Source organism: Geotrypetes seraphini, chromosome 9, assembly GCF_902459505.1.
Source record: "Geotrypetes seraphini chromosome 9, aGeoSer1.1, whole genome shotgun sequence".
In the NCBI taxonomy this organism is placed as follows: Eukaryota; Metazoa; Chordata; class Amphibia; order Gymnophiona; family Dermophiidae; genus Geotrypetes; species Geotrypetes seraphini.
The window spans coordinates 35,684,486-35,707,613 of NC_047092.1; the positions used below are offsets into that span (position 1 = coordinate 35,684,486).

Consider the following 23,128-nt stretch of genomic DNA (forward strand, 5'->3'; position numbering starts at 1 on the left):
CAGCGCTTAAGTTGATTAGGTGCTGCTTTGCTAGGTGCAGTTTATAGAATCTGGTCCTTTATGCTGTAAAACAGTCTTTACCTACAGAAGGAAAAATTATTCTGACATGCAAATTTTATTTTCTTAACCAGGCCAGTCCAGAGGCATGTGAGTTTTGTCTGGCAACCAGCTGCAGATGGAAATAACCCATGGTTATGTGCTGTCAAGTGACGATAAGGAAGGAGAAATTGTTTTACCTGCTAATTCTCTTTCCTTGAGTTTCTACCAGATCATTCCAGAAGCTATGGGTTGATGGCCCTCTACCAACTGGTCCTACAGGCATAATCCACAGCTTACAGATTAGGTCTAGTAAGGATGATAAGGAAAAAAACTTTATAAAATTACTCCTTATTGTGGCTCAAGGGAAAAAATGTTTCATATAGATCCTATGCATTTTTCCACTAATAGAATATCTTATTATAATCAATGCTTTAAACGTCTAAAAAAAGAAGTTGAAACATACACTTTTACAATGTAGCACAATGGCATATTTCCTCTTTACTTCATTTGTAGACTCGGTCATATCTGTATACTGTGGAAAAATGTGTCTCACTAGGGTTAGCAAGGTGTGTAGGTTGGTGGGGGACAGTTAGTTATGACATGTGAGCAGTGATTCATAGCACAGATGCACCTCACATAAAATCAGTGGTATTGTGTGTATTTTTAATCTCTAAGGGTAAAGTTTATCATGTAAGGATATATGAGGGGTAGATGTGGGTGCTATAAGATATGATCAGGGGGTAGATGTGTGCAAGTAAGGTGTACAGTGTCTGTGGTCGGGGGTATGTAGGCCTCTCTCTCCCCTTGCATTCACTCATTGTACCTCCTAGTCTCTTTACATATGCTGCTCTCCCTTCAATCCTTCCCTACCTTCTCCACACTCTACTCTCCATCCTTTCCCCTATTACCCTTCTTTCTTGCATTATTCCCCTCCCTACCCCTTCCCTGGAGCTCATGCATGGCTGGAGCAAGTGGTAAAACATTAATGCAGCTGGGTTTAAAGATTTAGATAAAAAACATTCTTGGAGGAAAAGTCCACAAAACATCATTATCAGTGGCAGTTAGTTATACCATTTTAGTATAGTATAGTACAGTTAGTAAACCATTTTCACTACTTAGCTCCTATGTCTTAACTTTTTCAACTTCTGTGATCAAGAAAGAAAAATTGATTATTTGTAACGGTGGGGGTGGGGGGAGGGTTCTCCATATAATCAGGACAAAGAGATAAAACACACAAATGGATGACATCATCTGACAGCAACAAGACAAGAGTGCTCTATCACAACTCAGAAAAAAACAGAATGGGTTTTATGAGCATGTACAGGGCTTCCCATGTGACTGCTAATTTTGAAATTTGTCCCTCAAAGAGCGCTTAGAAGTCAACTCCTCAGGAAAGTGGATAGTAATATGCCAATATTGCCATAGCTCTCACTTGATGTGCCTTTATCAAGGTTTTTAACTGCAATCTTGCTAAGCAGTAGAAGTAAGATGCACAATTTAACAACACAATTTTTTAGCCACCGTGATAATATCATCTGTAAGACTAACTTCCTCCTCTGTAAAGATTAAAGTAGCTCGACAACTGTAGCAGTGTTCTTCTTATGTAGGGAAAAGTCTGTTCATGGCTTGTGTGAATAGTATATTTTACTATATGGCCAAATACGAATAATGAACACTGAACTTTAGCATTAAAAAAATCATAAAAAAGCAACATGAAATCAGAAATCAAGTGTTTATTTCAGTAAAATTTAACACAGTAGAGGCCTGCATTATTTATATTCAAATTTAAGTCACTATTTGGCTGAATACAAAATATGCATTCAGGTACTATTCGGGGGCAAATCGAATCAGATATTAATCAGATATTGTACAGCCCTAGTTAATAACATTATAGACTGTAAAATACTGGGACCAATGTTCAGCAGAAACACAGGATCCAAGAGATAGGGTGCCTGATATCCAATAATTTTTCTAGCCAATGTTTTTGTTATTAAAGAGGACCTTACAGGTAAAGAATTTCAGTTCTTAAAACAGGACATTTAGAACAGAGAGAATTGGAGGTTTCTTGATTAAAGGTTATGTGTGCTGTTGATCCTTCATGAATTTTCAGATCAAAAGATTAAAAAAACTGTGTTCTATTATGTGCATGTGATATACTCTTAGGCCCAGAGTCTATAAAGTCCGCCTAAATTTAGGTACACCTAGCAGACATAGGCACCTAATTTAATTAATAGGCTTAATTGGCACCAATTGCTACTTAACACCTCATAATTGATTTTAATTGGAGTTGATTGAAAGTTAAACACCTAACAAAAAACATAGGGCTAGATTCACTAAGGACACTGATCGTGTCCCGACCACTTTGCAACCCCAGTCCGATTCACTAACCTAACTCCCGATCTGATCCATGCCCAATCTGATCCGCACATGCAAATGAGGGGGAATGGCATGCAAATGTAGGAAGGCAGCAATTCACTAAAAATTTCAGGAACACCAATGAAAAAATAAGCGACTGCTGAGGACCAGTCGCTCACGTCCTTTCCGACTGCCCTGCTCTCTGCCCGACTCTCCTCTTGCTGCCCTGCTCTCTGCCCCGATTCTCTTCTTGCCGCCCTGCTCTCTGCCCCAACTCTCCCATTGCTGCCCTGCTTTCTGCCCCGACTTGCCGCCCTGACTCTCCTCTTGCTGCCCTGCTCTCTGCCCCGACTCTCCTGCCCTTCCCCACAGTGTGAGCCCATGGTTTTAACCCATGGGTTTAATAATAATAATAATAACTTTATTTTTGTATACCGCCATACCCAAGGAGTTCTAGGCGGTTTACATTAGATTAACAAAAAATTACAAGTGGTTTAAAAACAATTGAACAATATTAGAGGCAAGCAATAAATAATACGTGGTTCGAAAACAATTGAACAATATTTGGAGCAAGGAGGTAGAATGAAGTTAGGAGAAGAGAGGGGGGAAGGTTAGGGGGGGGGAGGGGGTGGGTAGGTTGGGAAAGGAGGTGGAAGGGGGGAGGAGGAGATTGTTGTTCATTGGAGAGGGGTGTTAGGTGTCTTGTCCATGGAATAGGTGAGTTTTGAGAGATTTTCTAAACCCAAGGTAGGTGGGGGCCTCAAGGACAATTTGGGCTAGCCATGGGTTCAGTTTGGCAGCCTGGAAGGCAAAAGTTTTATCAAGGAATCTTTTGTAGTGACATAGTTTTAGGGAGGGGAAGGCGAAGAGTTGAATTCTGCGGGAGTGCTTGTTTATGTGATTCAGATAGAAGTGAGGGTTTAAGTAGCTTGGGGATAGGCCAAATACTGTTTTATAGCAGAAGCAGGCAAATTTGAATAGGACTCTGGATTCAAAGGGTAGCCAGTGAAGTTTGTGGTAGAAAGGGGTGACATGTTCCCATTTTTTCAGGCCGAATATGAGGCGGACCGCAGTGTTCTGGATCATTTTGAGTCTTCTAATGGTTTTCTTCGTGGAGCTCAAGTAAATAATATTGCAGTAATCTAGTATGCTAAGGATGGAGGATTGTACTAGCAGGCGGAATGAGGTCTCGTCAAAGTATTTTTTAATGGTGCGGAGTTTCCATAGCACCGCGATGCATTTCCTAACTGTGATGTCTGTGTGTTTCTCCAGGGATAAATGTTTATCTAGTGGGTTAAATGTTTAAAGTGGGTTAAATGTTTAAAGTGGGATAAATGTTTAAAGTGGGTTAAAACCACGGGCTCGAAATAAAAGTTTTTTAAAAAAAAGTTTCAAGCGCTGCAAGCATGCGCAGACCATCTACATGCAAAGAAGATGATCTGTGCATGCGTCGGGATCATTCTTCAGCAATCTGTGCAGTCGGTTGGGGGCGTAACTCCGATCACCCCATTTGCATGAGGATGCATCGTGAATCGGGCGGCCGGCAACCTCACAGATCGGATGGCTAACGGATTGGATCAAATTAATGGAAACTCTAATCAAACACCAATTGGATAAAATCCTGGATGAAAAGAATCTACGGGATCCCCGACAACATGGATTTACTAAGGGGAGATCATGCCAATCCAACCTGATCAGCTTCTTTGATTGGGTGACGGAGAAGCTGGATATTGGGGAGTCCCTAGACATCGTGTACCTGGACTTTAGCAAAGCATTCGATAGCGTACCACACCGCAGGTTGCTGGGCAAGATGAGTTCTATAGGATTAGGTGACACATTGACGCAATGGGTTGGGAACTGGCTTGGAGGTAGGCTTCAAAGGGTGGTGGTGAATGGCACCCCCTCCGAAATGACGGAGGTGATCAGTGGAGTGCCACAGGGCTCAGTCTTGGGCCCAATCCTATTCAACATCTTTATAATGGACTTGGCAGAAGGGCTTCGAGGTAAAATAACATTATTCGCCAATGACGCCAAACTAAGCAATGTAGTGGGCAAATGCACAACAGACGAAGATTCAATGCCCGACAACATGATGCAAGACCTACTCCTGCTGGAGCGCTGGTCTAGGACATGGCAACTCAACTTCAATGCCAAAAAATGCAAAATTATGCACCTGGGCAGCCAAAATCCATGCAAGTCTTATACCCTTAATGGCGAGATCCTAGCAAAAACGGTAGCAGAACGAGACTTGGGGGTAATCGTCAGTGAGGACATGAAGTCTGCCAATCAAGTGGAGCAGGCTTCATCCAAGGCAAGACAAATAATGGGTTGCATACGAAGGGGTTTCGTCAGCCGTAAGGAGGAAGTCATTATGCCATTATATAGATCCATGGTGAGGCCCCACCTGGAATACTGTGTGCAATTCTGGAGGCCGCATTATCGCAAGGATGTGCTGAGACTGGAGTCGGTGCAAAGAATGGCCACCCGGATGGTCTCGGGACTCAAGGATCTTCCATACGAAGAACGGCTTGACAAATTACAGCTATACTCGCTCGAGGAGCGCAGAGAGAGGGGGGACATGATCGAGACGTTCAAGTATCTTACGGGCCGCATCGAGGCGGAGGAAGATATCTTCTTTTTCAAGGGTCCCACGACAACAAGAGGGCATCCGTGGAAAATCAGGGGCGGGAAACTGCGAGGTGACACCAGGAAATTCTTTTTCACTGAAAGAGTGGTTGATCGCTGGAACAGTCTTCCACTACAGGTGATTGAGGCCAGCAGCGTGCCTGATTTTAAGGCCAAATGGGATAGACACGTGGGATCTATTCACAGAGAAAGGTCATTAGGGAGGGTCATTAGGGTGGGTAGACTAGATGGGCCATGGCCCTTATCTGCCGCCTATTTCTATGTTTCTATGTTAGTGAATCTAGCCCATAATGCTATAAAAAGCAGGTGCCTGACCTATCTAAAAGCAAATTATGGGCAGATTTTCAAGTTATGAGCCTGTTTTTGACTAAGGTATTTAGGCCAAGAAAACACTGGCATAAATACGGTGCACCTAAAAGTTGGGACCTTTTATGTTGCTTAGGTAACACTAATGCTGCACCTTAGTGCCGCACTAGTCGGCACCGATTTTTTTAGGTGACCCATATACTGTAGAACTGGGGTCACATCTAATCTATCTACCTCTTCAGTGAAGTGGAATAATGAGTAGATTTTCCAGAAAGCATGTGAAGGGGTTCAGCTGTTCCTGAATATATCATACCATATTGAATGATTTTCCCCTCATACAGCAACAATGAAATACTTTTAAAACCAACAGGAGGAAATTTTTTTCACTCAGAGAATAGTTAAGCTCTGGAACGCGTTGCTAAAGGTTGTGGTAAGAGCAGATAGTGTAGCTGTTTTAAGAAAGGTTTGGACAATTTCCTGGAGTAAAGGTCCATGGTCTGTTATTGAGAAAGACATGGAGGAAGCCATTGCTTGCCCTGGATCGGTAGCGTGGAATGTTGATACTCTTTGGGGGTTCCGGAATCTTTTGTTACTCTTCAGGATTCTAGAATGTTGCTACTCTTTGGGTTTTGGCCAGGTACTGGTGACCTGGATTGGCAGCCATGAGAACGGACTACTATAAAGAGTTTTACCTCATGAAAAATGGTCATTTCTTTAATAAGACATTAACTAATTTTTCTGCTGCCCTCCAAGTACCTACAAATCCAAAATGTGGCCCTGCAAAGGGTTTGAGTTTGAAACCACTGCTCTAAGGAGTGGCCAGATGTATGCAAATTTTTTCCATGTGAGAAGCAAGTTCTAAAAACCAAAAATGTTTGATCCCATTATTGGCAATGCATTTCTGTATATAGCACAAAAAAAGCATCAAGCATATGGTAACTGATTTTAGTTTAATTAATATTTTTATAGTTTTGTTTAAAGTTGGGTCGGTGCTCTGCTTAGAGGGAATATAGTTCCTTCCATGCAAAGGGAAGGACTGTTGGCTTTCCCATCTTGTACTTGCTGTATTGTATCAGGTTAATGTGATCTGATGTTGAGGTTGCTGGAATGAAAGCCTTTATAGAAGGTTGATGCAGGACTTGCAGGACTGAAGGGAATTGAGAATCTTGTCATGTGTCATTGTATTGTTAGGTTACATCGACTTGTGTTCGAGTCATAGCAACTTGATGAATTACAGATCTAAAAAGAAATCAGTTTTGTGCTAGTTCGGTAAGGTCCTCCAGTGTCATTCCCAATGGTTGTTTTCAACTTGTCCAGCCATCTGATTGTAGATCACCCTCTTCGCTTGGTTCCTTCGATCTTCCCAAACATGTTGTCTTTCTCCAATAATCTTTCTTTTCTGATGGTGTGACCAAAATAAGACAGTCATAACTCCATCGTTTGGGCTTCGAGCGACACAACCAGCTTGATCTCTTCCAGAATCGATTTGTTAGTTCTTCTGGTGGTCCGTGGCATGCATAAAATCATTCTCCAGAACTAAAGCTCAAATGAGTCAATCTTCCTTCTGTCTTGTTTCCAGTGTCCAGCTTTTGCATCCATAATTGACCATTGAGAAAATGAGTGCATGGACAAGTCTGATCTTGATTTGGAGTCTTATTTCCTTGCCTTTGAATACTTTGTCAAGAGCCTTCATTGAAGAGCAACCAAGTGCTATTCTGCAGAGTATTTCTTCCCTGCTAATATACAGAATAAGTGCTGTGCCATTTAAAATCACTGAAATTTGAGAACTCACATCTGAAAGTTTATAAAGGAAGTAACATGGGCCATGGCTCATGGCTGTCATACAATCCAACAGAAGAATGAAGGAACAAACTGAAGAATCTGATTTTCCTTTGATGGTCCTGGTAACATTTATCAGAGTTTATGAGCTCAGATCTGGAAGTAAAGCTTTTCCCACCTGAGGGGTAGTTAGGGGATCCAATATTTTAGTTTTGTTGCAAGGGTAGCAAGGCTAATTTTTGATAAATTCTAGGGATTCTGGAATTTAAATGAGTTTCTTCAGAGCTTGTCTAGTCTTTTGTGTGTGTGTGTGGGGGGGGGGGGGTAACTTTATTTAACCTGTCGTCTAGGTAAGAAAAAAAAACCAATGGTTCCTTCAGAGATGGGTATCCATTAAAGCTAAACAATGAAAACTGAAAGCTGCTGAGATACTGATAGTAAAGACCAGGAATTAATCTTATGGACCAATGCATCAGTGCTCTTGATACTGTACTTTAAGGGGGATCAATGCTGACACATGGCATCAGGTATTCTCGGCATTTAATGGCACTTTAATGGTAATGTGACCTCAGCATCAGATGCAGCTCATAGAGCCACCAAGACCGATGCCTCCGATACCAAAGTTGACAGACCGGACTTCGCTACACCAAAAATCCTTTCACGCTGTTTCTCTCAAACTCTAATTCATTTTTTTTTTCACATTTCTGAACTGAGTTTGCAAAGAGAGGGATTATGTTTGAACCCCAGGCATTATAGGCACCAATTCTGGATGTCCGTAAGGAGGCATGCTCCTTCTGCACCAGGTGTACTTCTTAAAACTACTGAGAGTTTTGAGGGGTATATAAAGAAAAATAGCATTATTTATTTATTTCAATTTTTAGCCCATCCTCCCAAAAAGCTCAGAATGGGTTACAAGAAGACAGTCACAAAATAAATCTAAGGACATGACTAGATATAAACAGGAAGCACATAAAAGGAGGTATATAGGGCAGGAGTCTATTTGGTGATGTCATTTTAACAGAAAAGGAGTCTGTTTGTTGATGTCATTTTTTAAAGGAAAAGGAGAGTCTTTACTGCTCTTTGGAAATCCATCAGTGAATCGGTCTTCTGGTTTGTGCAGGCAACTGGTTCCATAGTCAAGGGATAAAGTGGTTGTAGAAGTGTTTGTGTCCAGGTTCCATCTGGAGAGATCTCCCTGGGGGGATGCTGAGTCTTCTCTCCACTTCACAGCAGAGGGAATGGTTGGGAATCTACAGTTGTAGTTTGGTAGTGACATAGGGGGAGTCTTGTGGTGGAACATTTCATGTGCCAGTACAAGGGCCTTGAAGGCACAGCGCTCGCTGACAGGTAGCCAGTGGGCTGCTTGGAATGCTGGTGTGACGGCGTTGTGGAAGTTGAGGTTATACAGGAGGCAGATAGCTGAGTTCTGCACTCACTGGAGGTAAATGTGAAATCATATGGTTCAATTGTGAAAAAACTCTGATTGGGAGCTCTAGACCTAAAGGAGCCTGGCGAGCCATGGAAAATAAAGGAAATTTATAAAACACTAAAAATTAACTAAGGAAATAAAAAGGAATAAAGGCTTGGCCTTGTGCAACATTTACAAAAGTAGACAAAATAATAAAGGACAAGGCAAACCGCCAAACTCTTAAATGCATGCTGAGGGAAAAAGCTGAGAAGCGTACTCACTGCTCCATGGAAGCTAAAGACTGACCTTGGTCCCATGTGGATAGTCCAGGAAGATGCACACACATACATTTTTAGAAACAATTTTAGAAAACAATTTTAGAAAATAAAACACTTGAAAGCATCTCCATGACATGATCCGTCAGCAATATCACCCATCAGTCAGTATGCCACATCCTACTTGTCCTTGGAGAATGTGTGAAAACCATGGTTTCTGCTTTTAAATGCAATCTGAAAGTAGTTTAAGTGGGACTGGAACATGGTCAGAAATGTAAAAGCCACATCAACTCTGGAAAATTGTTCCAAGCCCAGGGTATAGGTATTAAGATCTATCTTGGTAACAAAGAGGAAACATACTCCTCTAGATCCTACAAAATTATATTATACAAGGAAGGCAGAATTATATCACCAACCACCTCTCTTTATCATACCTGATGCTTAAGTTTGGCCCAAATGGGCTTTACTACCACTTTATTGGCAGGCATACTTTCAGTGAAATTGATTTGGGGATGCATTCCCTTTGAATTAAGTGATTGCATTCATTATTAGTATGTAATTACTGCAGTTGTATACAACAATTGAAAAATGTTCTATTATCTGTAATGGCTAAATAACATCCACTGAATCCACTTCTGAATCCAATACTAAAAATGGACAAGTTGAGAGTTTTGCAAAAAGCAAGTGCATGACTTAATTTACCTTGAAATTCAAGCTCTCCTTGATAATTGCCTCCCGAAGTTTTGCTAGGGAATCTGATTCCTCTTTTGCATTAACAAAATGGCAGCCCTGGATTGCAGGAAAACCTCGTTGATTGAGCAACTCGCACTGAATTTTTGCCAGACAGGCCCTGCGACGCTTTTCATCAGTGCCGTCCAGATGAGTCCCCACCAAAATTACAGGAGAAGATGAGGCCCGAGCCTGTCAGGGAAATCAATGTTCCACAAAATAATAAGTCTACCAACTTTTCCTCTGGTCATCTGTTGGATCAGCAACACAGATTGATTGGACTCTTAATGTAATCAACTCTAGAAATCTGCACTCAAACTTTATGAGACAAATAATGAATAGATATTACCAACACTGCATTTCTGAAGGCTTCTGTCACACAATAGTGGTGAGTAATTTTATAACAGAGCACTTAGGTTAATTAGGAAGGAAGGCACATAGGGCGTACCGCCACCTAATTTAAGTATTTTAATTGGTTTTGTGACACGATAACTGATTGCGCCATTAAAAACAGATTAAGTTCTTACTTTGCTAATATATTTTCTAGTAGATGGGTGTATCATTCTGGAAGACGAGTAATATCCCCACGCTCTTGAGCTGTGTAGAAGGAATCCACTCCAGCTTTTGAATCCCTACTCCTTCACTAAGGCTGCTCCCTTCAGTTTGTACCAAAGCAGGCAATTGTCCTATATAAAAACACACGTGAAGGAGGGGTATGGTGAAACTCCCTGAACTACAACTCTGTTCTGCTCTGAAATTCTAACAAACATGTTAAACATTGCCATTAAACAATTGAAACTGTGAAACAATCATTCCAAACAGAAACTTTTATGGAGATCAGATGATGAGAGGTCTATTTGTATGCCTTTGCTGTCACAGAGTAATTGGGAGATGCAGGGCTGCAGGCAGGTATGAGTGCACAAGATACAGTGGTGGATCTCACTCAAGGGGATGAACCCACGGACTGCCAGCTGTTCAGACCCTCAGCTCTGTTAAAGCTTATTACCGACTCTTTGTGGGAGTTAAACTTGGACTCACAGCAGGTCCCCTCTGCTCCCTGCTCTCTAATGAGTGGAGAGAGAGCCCAGTCTTCTTCGTTTCTCTGGTATTCTGATGTCATTGTATTAGTCACGGAACATTGAGATGCTCCTAAAGGGTCCCTTAAAGTAGTCAAAACAATGGCTCGGCTGTATCCAATGGCACAGGAGTGTCAACAGCTGTTCATTCAGCCCAAGGTAGATTCCTTGGTAGTGCAGGTAACTAAATGCATGTCCCTACCAAGTGAGGGAGGCGTGGTTTTAAAGGATATGCAGGATCACAGAGTGGCTGTGATTCTTAAAAGACAATTCGAAGCATTGGCCTTGGGAATCAAAGCAGCTGCTTCCTTTGTGACACACGACTGTCATACCACATTGCGGGGGCTTGAGCTGGCGGAGTGTGAGTCTTTGTCCCAGCTCCTATTAGCTGGAGAGAATTATGTAGCCAATGTTCACTATGACATCAGAGTAATGAGCAACATTTCGGCTTATTTGATCTTAGTCCACACAACACTCTGGATAAGGCAATGGGCGGAGATTCTACCTCCAAGGCTACCCTCAGCAGACTTCCTTTCAAGGGACAAATGTTTGGAAAGGAACAGCAAACTGTGAACCTCTAGAGGCTCTGGGTGGCCTAATTTTCACAGCTTAAGGTGCTTTCAGCATTACTTAGGAGGAGCCTCTTCTCAGAGATCCTTTCAGGGAGCCAGAAAGAGATTCTCAGGTCCCAGGCAGAGCCAGGCCTCCAGTTCTCATTCCACTACAACCTCCACGAAAGCACGACATTAGATCCAAAGCAGTTCCCCTCAAGATAGGGGGACGGTTCTCAGAGTATGCAGAGGCCTGGGCACAGATCTCATCAGACCATCGGGTGCTGGAGATCATTCAGAGCAGTTACAAGTCTGAATTTGCCCTACGATATCTTGATGTTACCAATGAATTCTGGCTATCTGACCATCTTTTTGTGCTCACTAGTTAGGATAGATGTGGCACAAAAGCTTCCAAGGCCATGATTTCCACATGAATCCATAGGGCCATTTCAGCAGCATATATTGCCTGCAGAAAGTCACTATTCTCCTTAAAGGCTCGACTAGAAGTGTGGCTTCTTCGTGGGTGGCAGCTCAGGCAGGCTCCCCAGAGGAGATTTGTAGGGCAGTGGCTTGGTCCATTCTATATACATTTTCCAAGTTTTACACAATAGCAGTAAAGAAGGACTCCACCTTGGGTCCTCAGTGTTACGAGCTGGCGCAGTGGTTCCATCCTAGATTTCTGGGCCTGCTTTTGTATGTCCTGTCTGTCCAAAATGGCAAACCTATTGCACTAGAAAAAGAGATTAGGTTCTTACCTTGCTAATATATTTTCTAGTAGATAGATGATATATTTTATTTTATTGAATTTTTAAAATACAGAAATGTATAGATAAACCTAACAGAAATACAGTACTACATTGCAGAAATGTACATAAAGCATATCAATAATACAATACTACAATAGAATAAGCTGCGTACTCTCAAAGCATAATAGGGTCAATTAACGTTATCATTGAAGTCCTTACAGAACTCATCTAGAGGGGTCCACTTTCTAATAAAATTCAGTTATCTCCTGTGCCTGCCTACTGTCTCAATCAGAACTAGAAAAGGTTCGAAGAAGAGTGACCAAGATGATACAGGGGATGGAACTTCTTTCGTATGAGGAAAGACTAAAGAAGTTAGGGCTCTTCAGTTTGGAAAAGAGATGGCTGAGGGGAGAGATTTGCTTGAAGTGTACAAAATCCAGAGTGCTGTAGAATGGGTACAAGTGGATCAATTTTTTACTCCATCAAAAATTACAAACACTAGAGAACACTTGAAGTCTGTGGCGTACCTAGCATATGTGACACCCGGGGCCCATCATTTTTTGCCACCACCCCCCCATCTGTAAGAAAAACATGATTTTTAGTAACAAGCCACATGTCACACATGAGTACCTAGGAAAAGGCAGCATCTTACATATGCAGTGAGCAGTACATCAATACACCCATTGTAAAACTAAACAAGCTACACCGTCAATCCTATCAGAAAACTATGTCTTTTGAACACACAGAATAGAGAATGACACGGTGAAAAAATTGGTCCCCGTCACCGCCCCGTCACCGTCTCACCATCCTCTGCACCGCCCCGTCACCGCCATTCCATTCACCGCCCCGTCACCGCCACTGCCATCCCATTCACCGCCCCGTCACCGCCACTGCAACCCCCATTCACCGCCCCGTCACCGTCACCGTCGCATACATAAAAGCCTCAAACGGGTACGATTTTATATAATTTTCTTTATTTACGTTTAAAGGAAACATTCAGTAAAACTTTAAAACTTTAAAACTTTGTTTAATATTACTTAAAAACTTTAAAACTTTGTTTAATATTACTTAAAAACTATACAAAAACAAAACACGACATGTACTTTTAATAGTTCTTATTTTTTAACCCGTGGATGAACAACAAATCATCCACAATCTCTGGATTCAGTCTAGTTCTCCTTTCTTCCACAGTCCTTCCTGCAATAGAGAATGCCCTCTCTGAAGATGTGCTGGTAGCTGGAATGCACAGTATCCCTCGTGCAACTTTTGCTAATTTAGGCCAGCATTTCTGTTTATTTCTCCAAAATCTTAAAACATCAGCATCTAAATCAGTAGAACAAAGATAGCTATCCACCTCATTAACAGCAGCCTTCCGAGGTGATAACGTTTCAAAAAAATCACTCAGGAAACCAACGGTTGCATCTATTTTCCTTCTTTTGGAGGGACCTGACCCTGGGAGTTCATCCACTGTGTCGATCTCTGGATGTGTTGAACTTTGTTCCAGTTTTGAAGTTGAGGGCTCTTCAATTTCAATGTCTTCGTACAACCTCTTTAAAGATACGATTGCCTGTGTTTTTTCATCTTCTGGGAAGATAACTGCATTATTTTTCAGACATGGGTGTAACAGAGAAGCAATGCTGTGTAATGGATAAACTGGGAAATAAGTGGTAATTAACTGTTCAAAATGTTTCTTTATGGAAGCAATAATTGATGAATCCGTCGCAGTAACAGTTAGATGTTTGAACAACTGAGCACGTGTTGGAAGGACATTGCAGAGGGTAGGTGTTTTATCAGCAGACAAGATAGATGTAGCTTCATTAAAGTTTCGCAAGACACAAATTGTGTCATTTAATAGTGCTTCATTCAAATCCAAAAGCAGCCTCTGCAGTTTTTTATCCCTATACTCACTGGCCAGTTCTTTAAGATGTGTCAGGTTTAGAGATACCGATTCCAGCATTTTATAGATGCTATTCCATCTTGTTGGAACAGCCTGTTTAAGGCTAGTCTCAAGCTTGTGATGCATTTTTGAATGCTTGACATGTGCTACGGTGTCTTTTGCAAGATTAATCAGCAAACTTACATCAGCAATAGGAGAATCTAAGTCGACATTGTGCTTCAATCCATGAACCAACACAAGATTCAAATTGTGGCCTGCACATGATAGCCACTGTTGATCTTTGAAGGCAGCCTTAACATTAGCCCCATTGTCAGTGATATAGACATTGTTGTGACGATAAGCACCAAACTCTTCCAATATTTCCCTCACAGTTGTTCGGATGTTAGCTGCAGTGTGCTTATCAGGCAGAGTTCTGGTTGCAAGAATTCTTCCGTGGAGATCAAAATTGCCGTCTACATAGTGTATAGTCACGGTTATGTATGGTCTTCCAGTTCCATCTTCAGTCCACAGATCGGTTGTTATGGCAAATTTATTTTGCCGAACCAAGACCTCAGACAATGCAGCCTTTTCTTTTTCAGCAATTGCTGAAATATGTCTGGACACTGTTCTTGCAGATGGGAGTACTTGATCTGAAGAAACTTGACCATATTTCGCACCAATTAAAATCAACATGTCAGCAAGGCGAGCGAATCCTATTCCCTCGACCACAGAAAAAGGTCTGATGTCGATGGCGCACATCGAAGCAACTGCATCAGTAACGTCTGCTTTCGCTGCTGTAGACAAGGTAATTCTGCTGTTGTCTTCCTTAGGATTATCTTTGTATAAAAAGTCCTTGATGCTTTTCGTCACTGCTGTATACTTTTGCCCATTGCAGATTGCTGTGTGTGATTTCAGGCCACTGGTACCATCACGTGACCTCCACCTCAAAGCTGACTTGCACTTTTTGCACATGGCGAAACCGCTGTATTGACCATCCACGTTGATGACAAGAAAGAACTTCCACACAAGACTAGCTCCATTATTCGTCACCAAAGACAATCGATCACTATTCGTCACGATGAGATTCTGTATTGTACTTTTATCCATGATAGTCTAGAAAAAAAACAAAAAAATGACCAAATAAACAAAAAGTGCAGTGCCAAAAATAGCAACAAATTACAAACTGCAAAAGTTAGCTTCAGTCATTGTCTTACATATAAATACCCACCTTAGCAGAATGACAATACATCTTTCAATGATAATGTTTTCATATGCGATGTCACCTCAGAAACAACTATTGAAAATAGACAGATATAAATTCTCAAAACTGACACATTTTGATCACTAAATTTAAAAATAGTTATTTTTCATAAAATTTTTCAATCACTGATCTTCCACCACCCCTTGGACTAGCTATACACAGACATAAAACGACACAGTCCTACATGAAAAGGGGTTGTAAATAAAAAAAACCAGCTCAGTGCTGCAAGAGTATCCCAGCCAGACTTCATTACAGAGCTGGTTTTTTTTTTCACAAAAACAGTCCTAATTGAAACCTCTAATATGGCTTACTAAAAGAGACTAGCTTAGCTACTCTTTCCAATAGCATACATTAAATAGAAATGGTTTAAGAATAATTTTGAATTTATCTTACTGCCTGTAGGTGGAAAGGGCTACGCACACACCTATCTGTTAGTATGCAGCGCTATAGCTGCCCTAAATAGTTAGCACCAATGGTTCTGTAAGGGGGAGACGGACTGCCTCCCACCCTCCCTCCTTAAAACCCATAGTACATAATTGTGCATTCTAAATTGCAAAAACAAACCAACCCCCAAACAGTAAAATAAAGCTGGACAGTCCGGAAATTAACTTTCTCTCGCCCTCTTAATCCCCAGCCTCTAAACGTTTCCATACTATCAAACTCCCCACATCCTACCTTCGTACTCTTCGCTGTCACCGAAACTGAGCAGCAGCGGCTCTTTGATAGCGTGCGGGTCGCCGAAACTCCTACACCTCGCCTAAAACCCAACCTTGAAGACGTCCCGCACCGACGTCCCGCCCTCCTCTGACGCAGCTTCGCCTCCCGCCCTCCCCCCCCCCCCCTCTGACGGAACTTCCTGTTTCCGGGAGGGCAGGCGCGGCAGAGGGAAAGCTCCGGGGCCGTCGCAGGCCGGTGATCTCGAAAACAAGTTCGGAGGTAGGGCTGGTGGGGGTTGAGATGGAGGGGGGGATGTGGTGCTATGGGGGGGGGGGGGAGGAAGAGCGAGAGAAAGAAAGGGAAAGGGAGTTCTTAAACTATATGTCCCATTTTGTGTCTGTTCACGAACACGGTGAAACACGGGTGAATAGCGGTTCTTAGAAGGGGGGACATTGGCCTGCGGGGACAAAGTCATTCACCGTTTCCGCGGTCGGTGAATGACCTTGTCCCCGTCACCGCAGCGACTACTATTTTTCTTCCCCGTTTTCGGCGGTGACCCGCGGTCTAAATTCGGTGGCCGCGGGTAAACCGTCACCGTGTCATTCTCTAACACAGAACACAGAAAATACCTTCGCCTAATATGGAATATGTCATCACAAACTAACCCCTCCCTCTTTTACAAAACTGTAGTGTGGATTTTAGCCACGGTGGTAACAGCTCCGACACTCATAGAATTCTGAGCATCAGAACTGCAACCACCACGGCTGGCGCTAAAAAATGCTCCACAGTTTTGTAAAAGGGGGGATAAAATAGAAATACATAGACAAAGGTTAAATTGAACCAGCAAGAAGCTGGACTCTGCATACAATGCAACACCACAGAAACAGTGACACATGTCTTCTAAAACAACAAATAAATAGAACATTTTTGTTCCACCTTTGTCTTCTCTGGTTTCTGCTTTCCTCATCTTCTTGTTACTCTCTTCCTTCCATCCACTCTCTGCCCCTATATGGCATCTTCTCTCCTTCTATGCCCCTTCCAGAAACTGTATGCCTCCCCCTTCCATCTCTCCTTTCACCGCCATTGGTCTAGCATCTCTCTCCTCTCCTTCCCTTTCTCAACACCTCTCTTCTGCAATCCCTTTCTTCCCTCATTTTCCTTTTCAATTTATTTTCTGCATCCATATAGATTACATTCTTACTACCCTCTCATCAATTTCCTTTTTTACTGTCTACCTACAGCTCGCCACCTCTTTCCCTCACCCCCTCCAGTATTTCCCTAACTCAATCCTTTTCCCCCCATCATGTGCCCTCCTTTTATTTATCTGCCTTCTTCTCTCTCTCCCTTCTCTCCACTTCCATCATCTGCCCCTTCTCTCTCTTTCCCCCTCCTTTCATCATCTTCCCTCTTCTCTGCCCCCACTTCCATCATCTGCCCCTTCTCTCTATTTCCCCCACTTTCATCATCTGCCCTCTTCTCTCTCTTTCCCCCCTCCTTTCATCATCTGTCCTCTTCTCTCCCCCACTTCCATCATCTGCCCCTTCTCTCTCTCTTCCCCCACTTCCATCATCTGCCCTCTTCTCTCTCCCCTTTTCTACACTTCCATCATCTGCCCCTTCTCTCTCTTTCCCCCCTCCTTCCATCAACTGCTCTTTTTCTCTCTCCCCACTTCCATCATCTGCCCCTTCTCTCTCTTTCCCCCCACTTCCATCATCTGCCCTCTTCTCTCTCCCCCTTCTCTCCACTTCCATCATCTGCCCTCTTCTCTCTCCCCCTTCTCTCCACTTCCATCATCTGCCCCTTCTCTCTTTCCCCCTCCTTTCATCATCTGCCCTCTTCTCTCCCCCCACTTTCATCTGCCCCTTCCCCCCACTTCTATCATCTGCCCCTTCTCTCTCTTCCCACCCACTTCCATCATCTGCCCTCCTCTCTCTCCCTTCTCTCCACTTCCATCATCTGCCCCTTTTCTCTCTTTCCCCCCTCCTTCCATCATCTGCCCTCTTCTCTCTCCCCACTTCCATCATCTGCCCCTTCTCCCCACTTCCATCATCTGCCCCTTCTCTCTCTTTCCCCCACTTCCATCATCTGCCCTCTTCTCTCCACTTCCATCATCTGCCCCTTCTCTCTCTTTCCCCCCTCCTTCCATCAACTGCTCTTTTTCTCTCTCCCCACTTCCATCATCTGCCCCTTCTCTCTCTTTCCCCCCACTTCCATCATCTGCCCTCTTCTCTCTCCCCCTTCTCTCCACTTCCATCATCTGCCCTCTTCTCTCTCCCCCTTCTCTCCACTTCCATCATCTGCCCCTTCTCTCTTTCCCCCCTCCTTTCATCATCTGCCCTCTTCTCTCCCCCCACTTTCATCTGCCCCTTCCCCCCACTTCTATCATCTGCCCCTTCTCTCTCTTCCCACCCACTTCCATCATCTGCCCTCCTCTCTCTCCCTTCTCTCCACTTCCATCATCTGCCCCTTTTCTCTCTTTCCCCCCTCCTTCCATCATCTGCCCTCTTCTCTCTCCCCACTTCCATCATCTGCCCCTTCTCCCCACTTCCATCATCTGCCCCTTCTCTCTCTTTCCCCCACTTCCATCATCTGCCCTCTTCTCTCCACTTCCATCATCTGCCCCTTCTCTCTCTTCCCCCTCCTTCCATCATCTGCCCCTTCTCCCCACTTCCATCATCTGCCCATTCTCTCTCTTTCCCCCACTTCCATCATCTGTCCCCTTCTCTCAATTTCTCCATCCACCACAGGCCCATCTTTCTCCCTCACCTTTCCGATTTTGGCAACAAGATCGGCAAGGCCCTCCCCCCCACCGCGACGGCACTGAGCGACATCAGCGCCCCTCCCTCCCTCCGCGATGGCACTCAGCGGCATCGGCGCCCCCACTCTGTGACGGCACTCAGCGGCATCAGCGCCCCCCCTGCCCCGCGACAGCACTCAAGTTCGGCCTCCTTCTCCCGGCATCAGCAGACCTTCAGATCGGAAACAGGTGCTCAGTCAAAAGCTTCCCCTGACTGAACTGCCTGGGCGGAAACAGGAAGCTGAGTCAGGGGAAGATTTTGACTGAGCATCTGTTGCCGACCTGAAGTTCTGCTGATGCCGGGAGAAGGAGGCCGAACTTGAGTGCTGTCTTGGGGCAGGGGGGGGCGCCAATGCCGCTGAGTGCCGTCGCAGCCCAGGAATTTTCCGGACCTGTCCGGCTGTGCACCCCTCCTAAGGCTGCACCCGGGGCGGACCCCCCCCCCCGCCCCTCCTTGGTACGCCACTGCTTGAAGGTACAAAGAAATAGATTTAAAACCAATAGGAGGAAATATTTTTTCACTCAGAGAACAGTTAAACTCTGGAACGCGTTGCCAGAGGATATGGTAAAAGTGGTTAACATAGCTGGTTTTAAAAAGTTCCTGGAGGAAAAGTCCATAGTCTGCTACTGAGACAGACATGAGGGAAGTCACTTCCTGCTCTGGATCGGTAGCATGGAATGTTGCTACTATTTGGGTTTTTGTCAGGTACTTGTGACCTGGATTGGCCACCATGAAGACAGGATACTGGACTACATGACCATTGGTCTGACCTAGTAAAGCTATTCTTATATTCTTATGGCCTCCTGGTGTTGGTGTATCTGAATTCAAGAAAACTTGAAACAAGTACATTAAATCTCTAAAGGAGAGGAAGGGATAGTAGATGGTATAGGTAGGAAAATTAAGGCAGATAAAGACCATATGGCCTATGTTTCTCTCTGTTTGTATATTCTAGTTCTGCTTATTCAGGCTATAATAATTTTATATAGTGGATTTATTGAAGTTAAACAATTTTGGAGTCTATAGATCAATTACTTTGTTACTTATATTCATTATTAAATGAAAAACATTTCAGTTAGACTTTAGTAAAACTAAAGCTGTACTTTTTTTCCCCATCCAAGTTCATGGACCTCTCAAATCTATCCACATTTTTGTCTGGACTAAATTAAGTATCACATTGAAGTAGTACAATGTCAAATTAAAGTTATATTTTCTGTCCTAACTAGATGTGAATAACCAATAACAATGATCTTAAAATAGATAAAAGTCTATTACCTTAATGTTAAATAGCCATGGCTTAATTGCATCGACCCCTGCAGCTCCTCTGCTGAGATTAAACACAACCACATACAAAGCTCGCTGAGTCATGAAGTGGGGATGTGAGCTATAGAATTCTTCTTGTCCTAAGTAAGAAACAGTATTTTTTTTAATGTAATATAAATAAGCTGCTTTTACAGCTCACACATGGGAAGAGGACAAGAAGTTGTATCCACAGCCATGCCATCCTGCTCTGGCTTTTTGTTGCAGTCAAAGCTGACATCCACCAGGTGGCACACATTCACTGTTCAATAAAAAGCATTGCCACTTCATCTACATCTTCTTGAAGCTAATTCTCTTTTGATAAGATTAGTTTACTGACTATAATCATATTTCTCTCTATGGGTGTATCTTAAACAAGCTTAGAGGGTTCAGTCTTTGAGAGTGATTAATAGGAGAGATGGTAGGAAAGCAAGGGGGGGGGCAGATTTTATTTGAGGAGTGGCTTAGTGGTTAGAGCATCTGCCTCTGTACCTTAAGGTTGCGAGTTTGATTCCCACTGTAGCTCATTGTGACTCTGGGCAAGTCATAGAAACATAGAAACATTGAAGATGACGGCAGAAAAGGGCTACAGCCCATCAAGTCTGCCCACTCTGCTTACCCACCCCCTGTCTATGCCCTAATGACCCAATTTTCTTATCTTGACCCTCGTAGGGATTCCACATAGGTATCCCATTTATTCTTAAAGTCTGGCACGCTGTCTGCCTCGATCACCTGCACTGGAAGCTTGTTCCAATGATCAACCACTCTCTCTGTGAAGAAATACTTTCTGGTGTCGCCATGAAATTTTCCGCCCCTGAGTTTGAGCGGGTGCCCTCTTGTGGCTGAGGGTCCCTTGAGAAAGAAAATATCATCTTCCACTTCGACACGTCCCATGAGGTACTTAAATGTTTCGATCATGTCTCCCCTCTCCCTACGTTCCTCGAGAGTGTAGAGCTGCAATTTGTTCAGTCTCTCTTCGTACGAGAGACCCTTGAGCCCCAAGATCATCCTGGTGGCCGTCCGCTGAACCGATTCAATTCTGCGCACATCTTTACTGTAATGTGGCCTCCAGAATTGCACACAGTACTCCAGATGAGGTCTCACCATGGCCCTGTACAACGGCATTATGACTTCAGGCTTTCGGCTGACGAAACTTCTATTGATACAACCCAATATCTGCCTTACCTTAGATGAAGCCTTCTCCACTTGATTGGCAGTTTTCATGTCTGCACTGATGATTACTCCTAAATCTCGTTCTGCTGAAGTCCTAGTTAAAGTTTCTCCGTTCAAGAAGTACGTCCTGCATGGATTTCCGCTTCCGAGGTGCATGACCTTACATTTCTTAGCATTGAAGCCTAGCTGCCAGGTTGAAGACCAACTTTCCAATGTAAGCAGGTCCTGCGCCATATAATTCTGTAAACTGCATTCACTTACTATATTACATAGTTTGGCGTCATCGGCGAATAGTGTTATTTTACCTTGAAGCCCTTGAGTCAGATCCCCTATGAATATGTTGAAAAGAAGTGGACCCAGGACCGAGCCCTGCGGCACCTGGTCACCTCCGATGTTTTAGAGAGGGTACCATTAACCATCACCCTCTGAAGTCTGCCACTCAGCCAATCATTGACCCATGCAGTTAGTGTCTCTCCTAACCCCATCGATTCCATCTTGCTTAGCAGCCTGCGGTGTGGGACACTGTCAAAAGCTTTACTGAAGTCCAGGTACACGACGTCCAAAGACTCTCCCAAGTCCAACTTTCTTGTTACCCAGTCAAAGAAGCTGATGAGATTGGATTGGCAGGACCTACCCTTGGTGAATCCATGCTGACTGGGATCCCGAAGATTCTCTTCATTCAAGATCGTGTCCAATTTGCTTTTAATTAGTGTTTCCATGAGTTTGCACACTATTGATGTGAGACTCACCGGTCTATAATTCGCTGCCTCTGCCCTGCAACCCTTTTTATGCAGAGGAACAAAATTAGCTAATTTCCAGTCCAGGGGAACTTTCTCCTTACTTAGGAAGAGATTGAATAGCTCAGCCAACGGTTTCGCCAGGACATCGCTCAATTCTCTGAGCACTCTTGGGTGCAAATTGTCTGGTCCCATGGCTTTGTTTACCTTGAGTCTTGCCAGTTCATTGTAAACTTCACCTGGTGTGAACTCAAAATTCTGAAACGGGTCTTCTGTGCTTTGTGTTGCCTTCAACTGCGGACCGTGTCCCGGTGCCTCACAGGTGAAGACTGAGCAGAAGTATTCATTCAGTAGTTCGGCTTTATCGGAATCTGCTTCCACGTAACTTCCGTCCAGTCTTCTAAGGCGTACTATCCCGCCTGTGTTCCTTTTTCTGTCACTAATATACCTGAAGAAGGATTTGTCCCCCTTTTTAATGTTTTTTGCCAGAATTTCTTCAAAAAAAAAAAAAAAAAGTCACGTAACACTTCATTGCCCCAGGAAACATCTGAAAACACACCTGTTCCTAAAGTATCTAGACAACTGATCCTCTCTTCTCTCTCCCCTCAATAGCGATTAACTTGTTCTATTGATCACTCTCTCCTCAAAAATGGATTTCCTGTCCTATTAACCCTCTTTCTTCCTCCCCTTTTAAAGTCAATCAATTTGTACCTTTGCTTAATCTTTGTAAACCGCATAGAACTTCACGGTATTGCGGTATATAAGCTATTATTATTATTATTATTATTAATGTCTAAAAATATGTAAACCGCTTTTATTGTGTAAACCACACAGAAAAAGCGGTATATCAAGTCTCATCCCCTTTACTTTATTTAACAAAAATTATTTATCACCGTTAGGATGCAATTCACTCAAGTCAGTGTACAACAAATGTAGCTTAAAAAAGTCAACTAATATTTTAATAACAGCAGAGCAACAGTAAAAAGACCAAATGTCAACATAATATATAAATAGGTAAACTTAGGAATAGTCAAATAACAGCAATATAAGTAATATGATACAGTAATGGTTCTTAAACCTGTCTTGGGAGACCCCCAGCCAGTTGTATTTTCAAGATATCCCTAATGAATATTCATATATGTATTAGTTCTTCTCTTCTTCTAAATGTATGTAATGAATATGCACGAGGCAAATTTGCACATAGCAGAGGTGATAGGCATGCATATCTGCCGCATGCATATTCAACTGGCTGGGGGGTCTCCCAGGACAGGTTTAAAAACCACTGTGATAAAGGAGGATAAAGAGATAGCTGAGAGGTTGAACACGTTCTTCTCGTCGGTTTTCACGAGAGAAGATATATCTAATATACCGGACTCAGAGGAGCTCATGAGTGGGGAACAGGCTGAAAAATTGGAGCACA

At 43.2% G+C, this 23,128-nt stretch overlaps 1 protein-coding gene across 1 annotated transcript in view; it reads right to left on the bottom strand.

The window, feature by feature from the left end:
• Positions 1–23,128, bottom strand: part of LRRK2 (leucine rich repeat kinase 2) — a 253,679-nt gene that overhangs the window by 79,237 nt on the left and 151,314 nt on the right. The window contains 2 exon segments of the mRNA XM_033958543.1: positions 9,511–9,729; positions 19,775–19,902. Of these exon segments, the coding sequence (XP_033814434.1) occupies positions 9,511–9,729; positions 19,775–19,902 (347 nt within the window).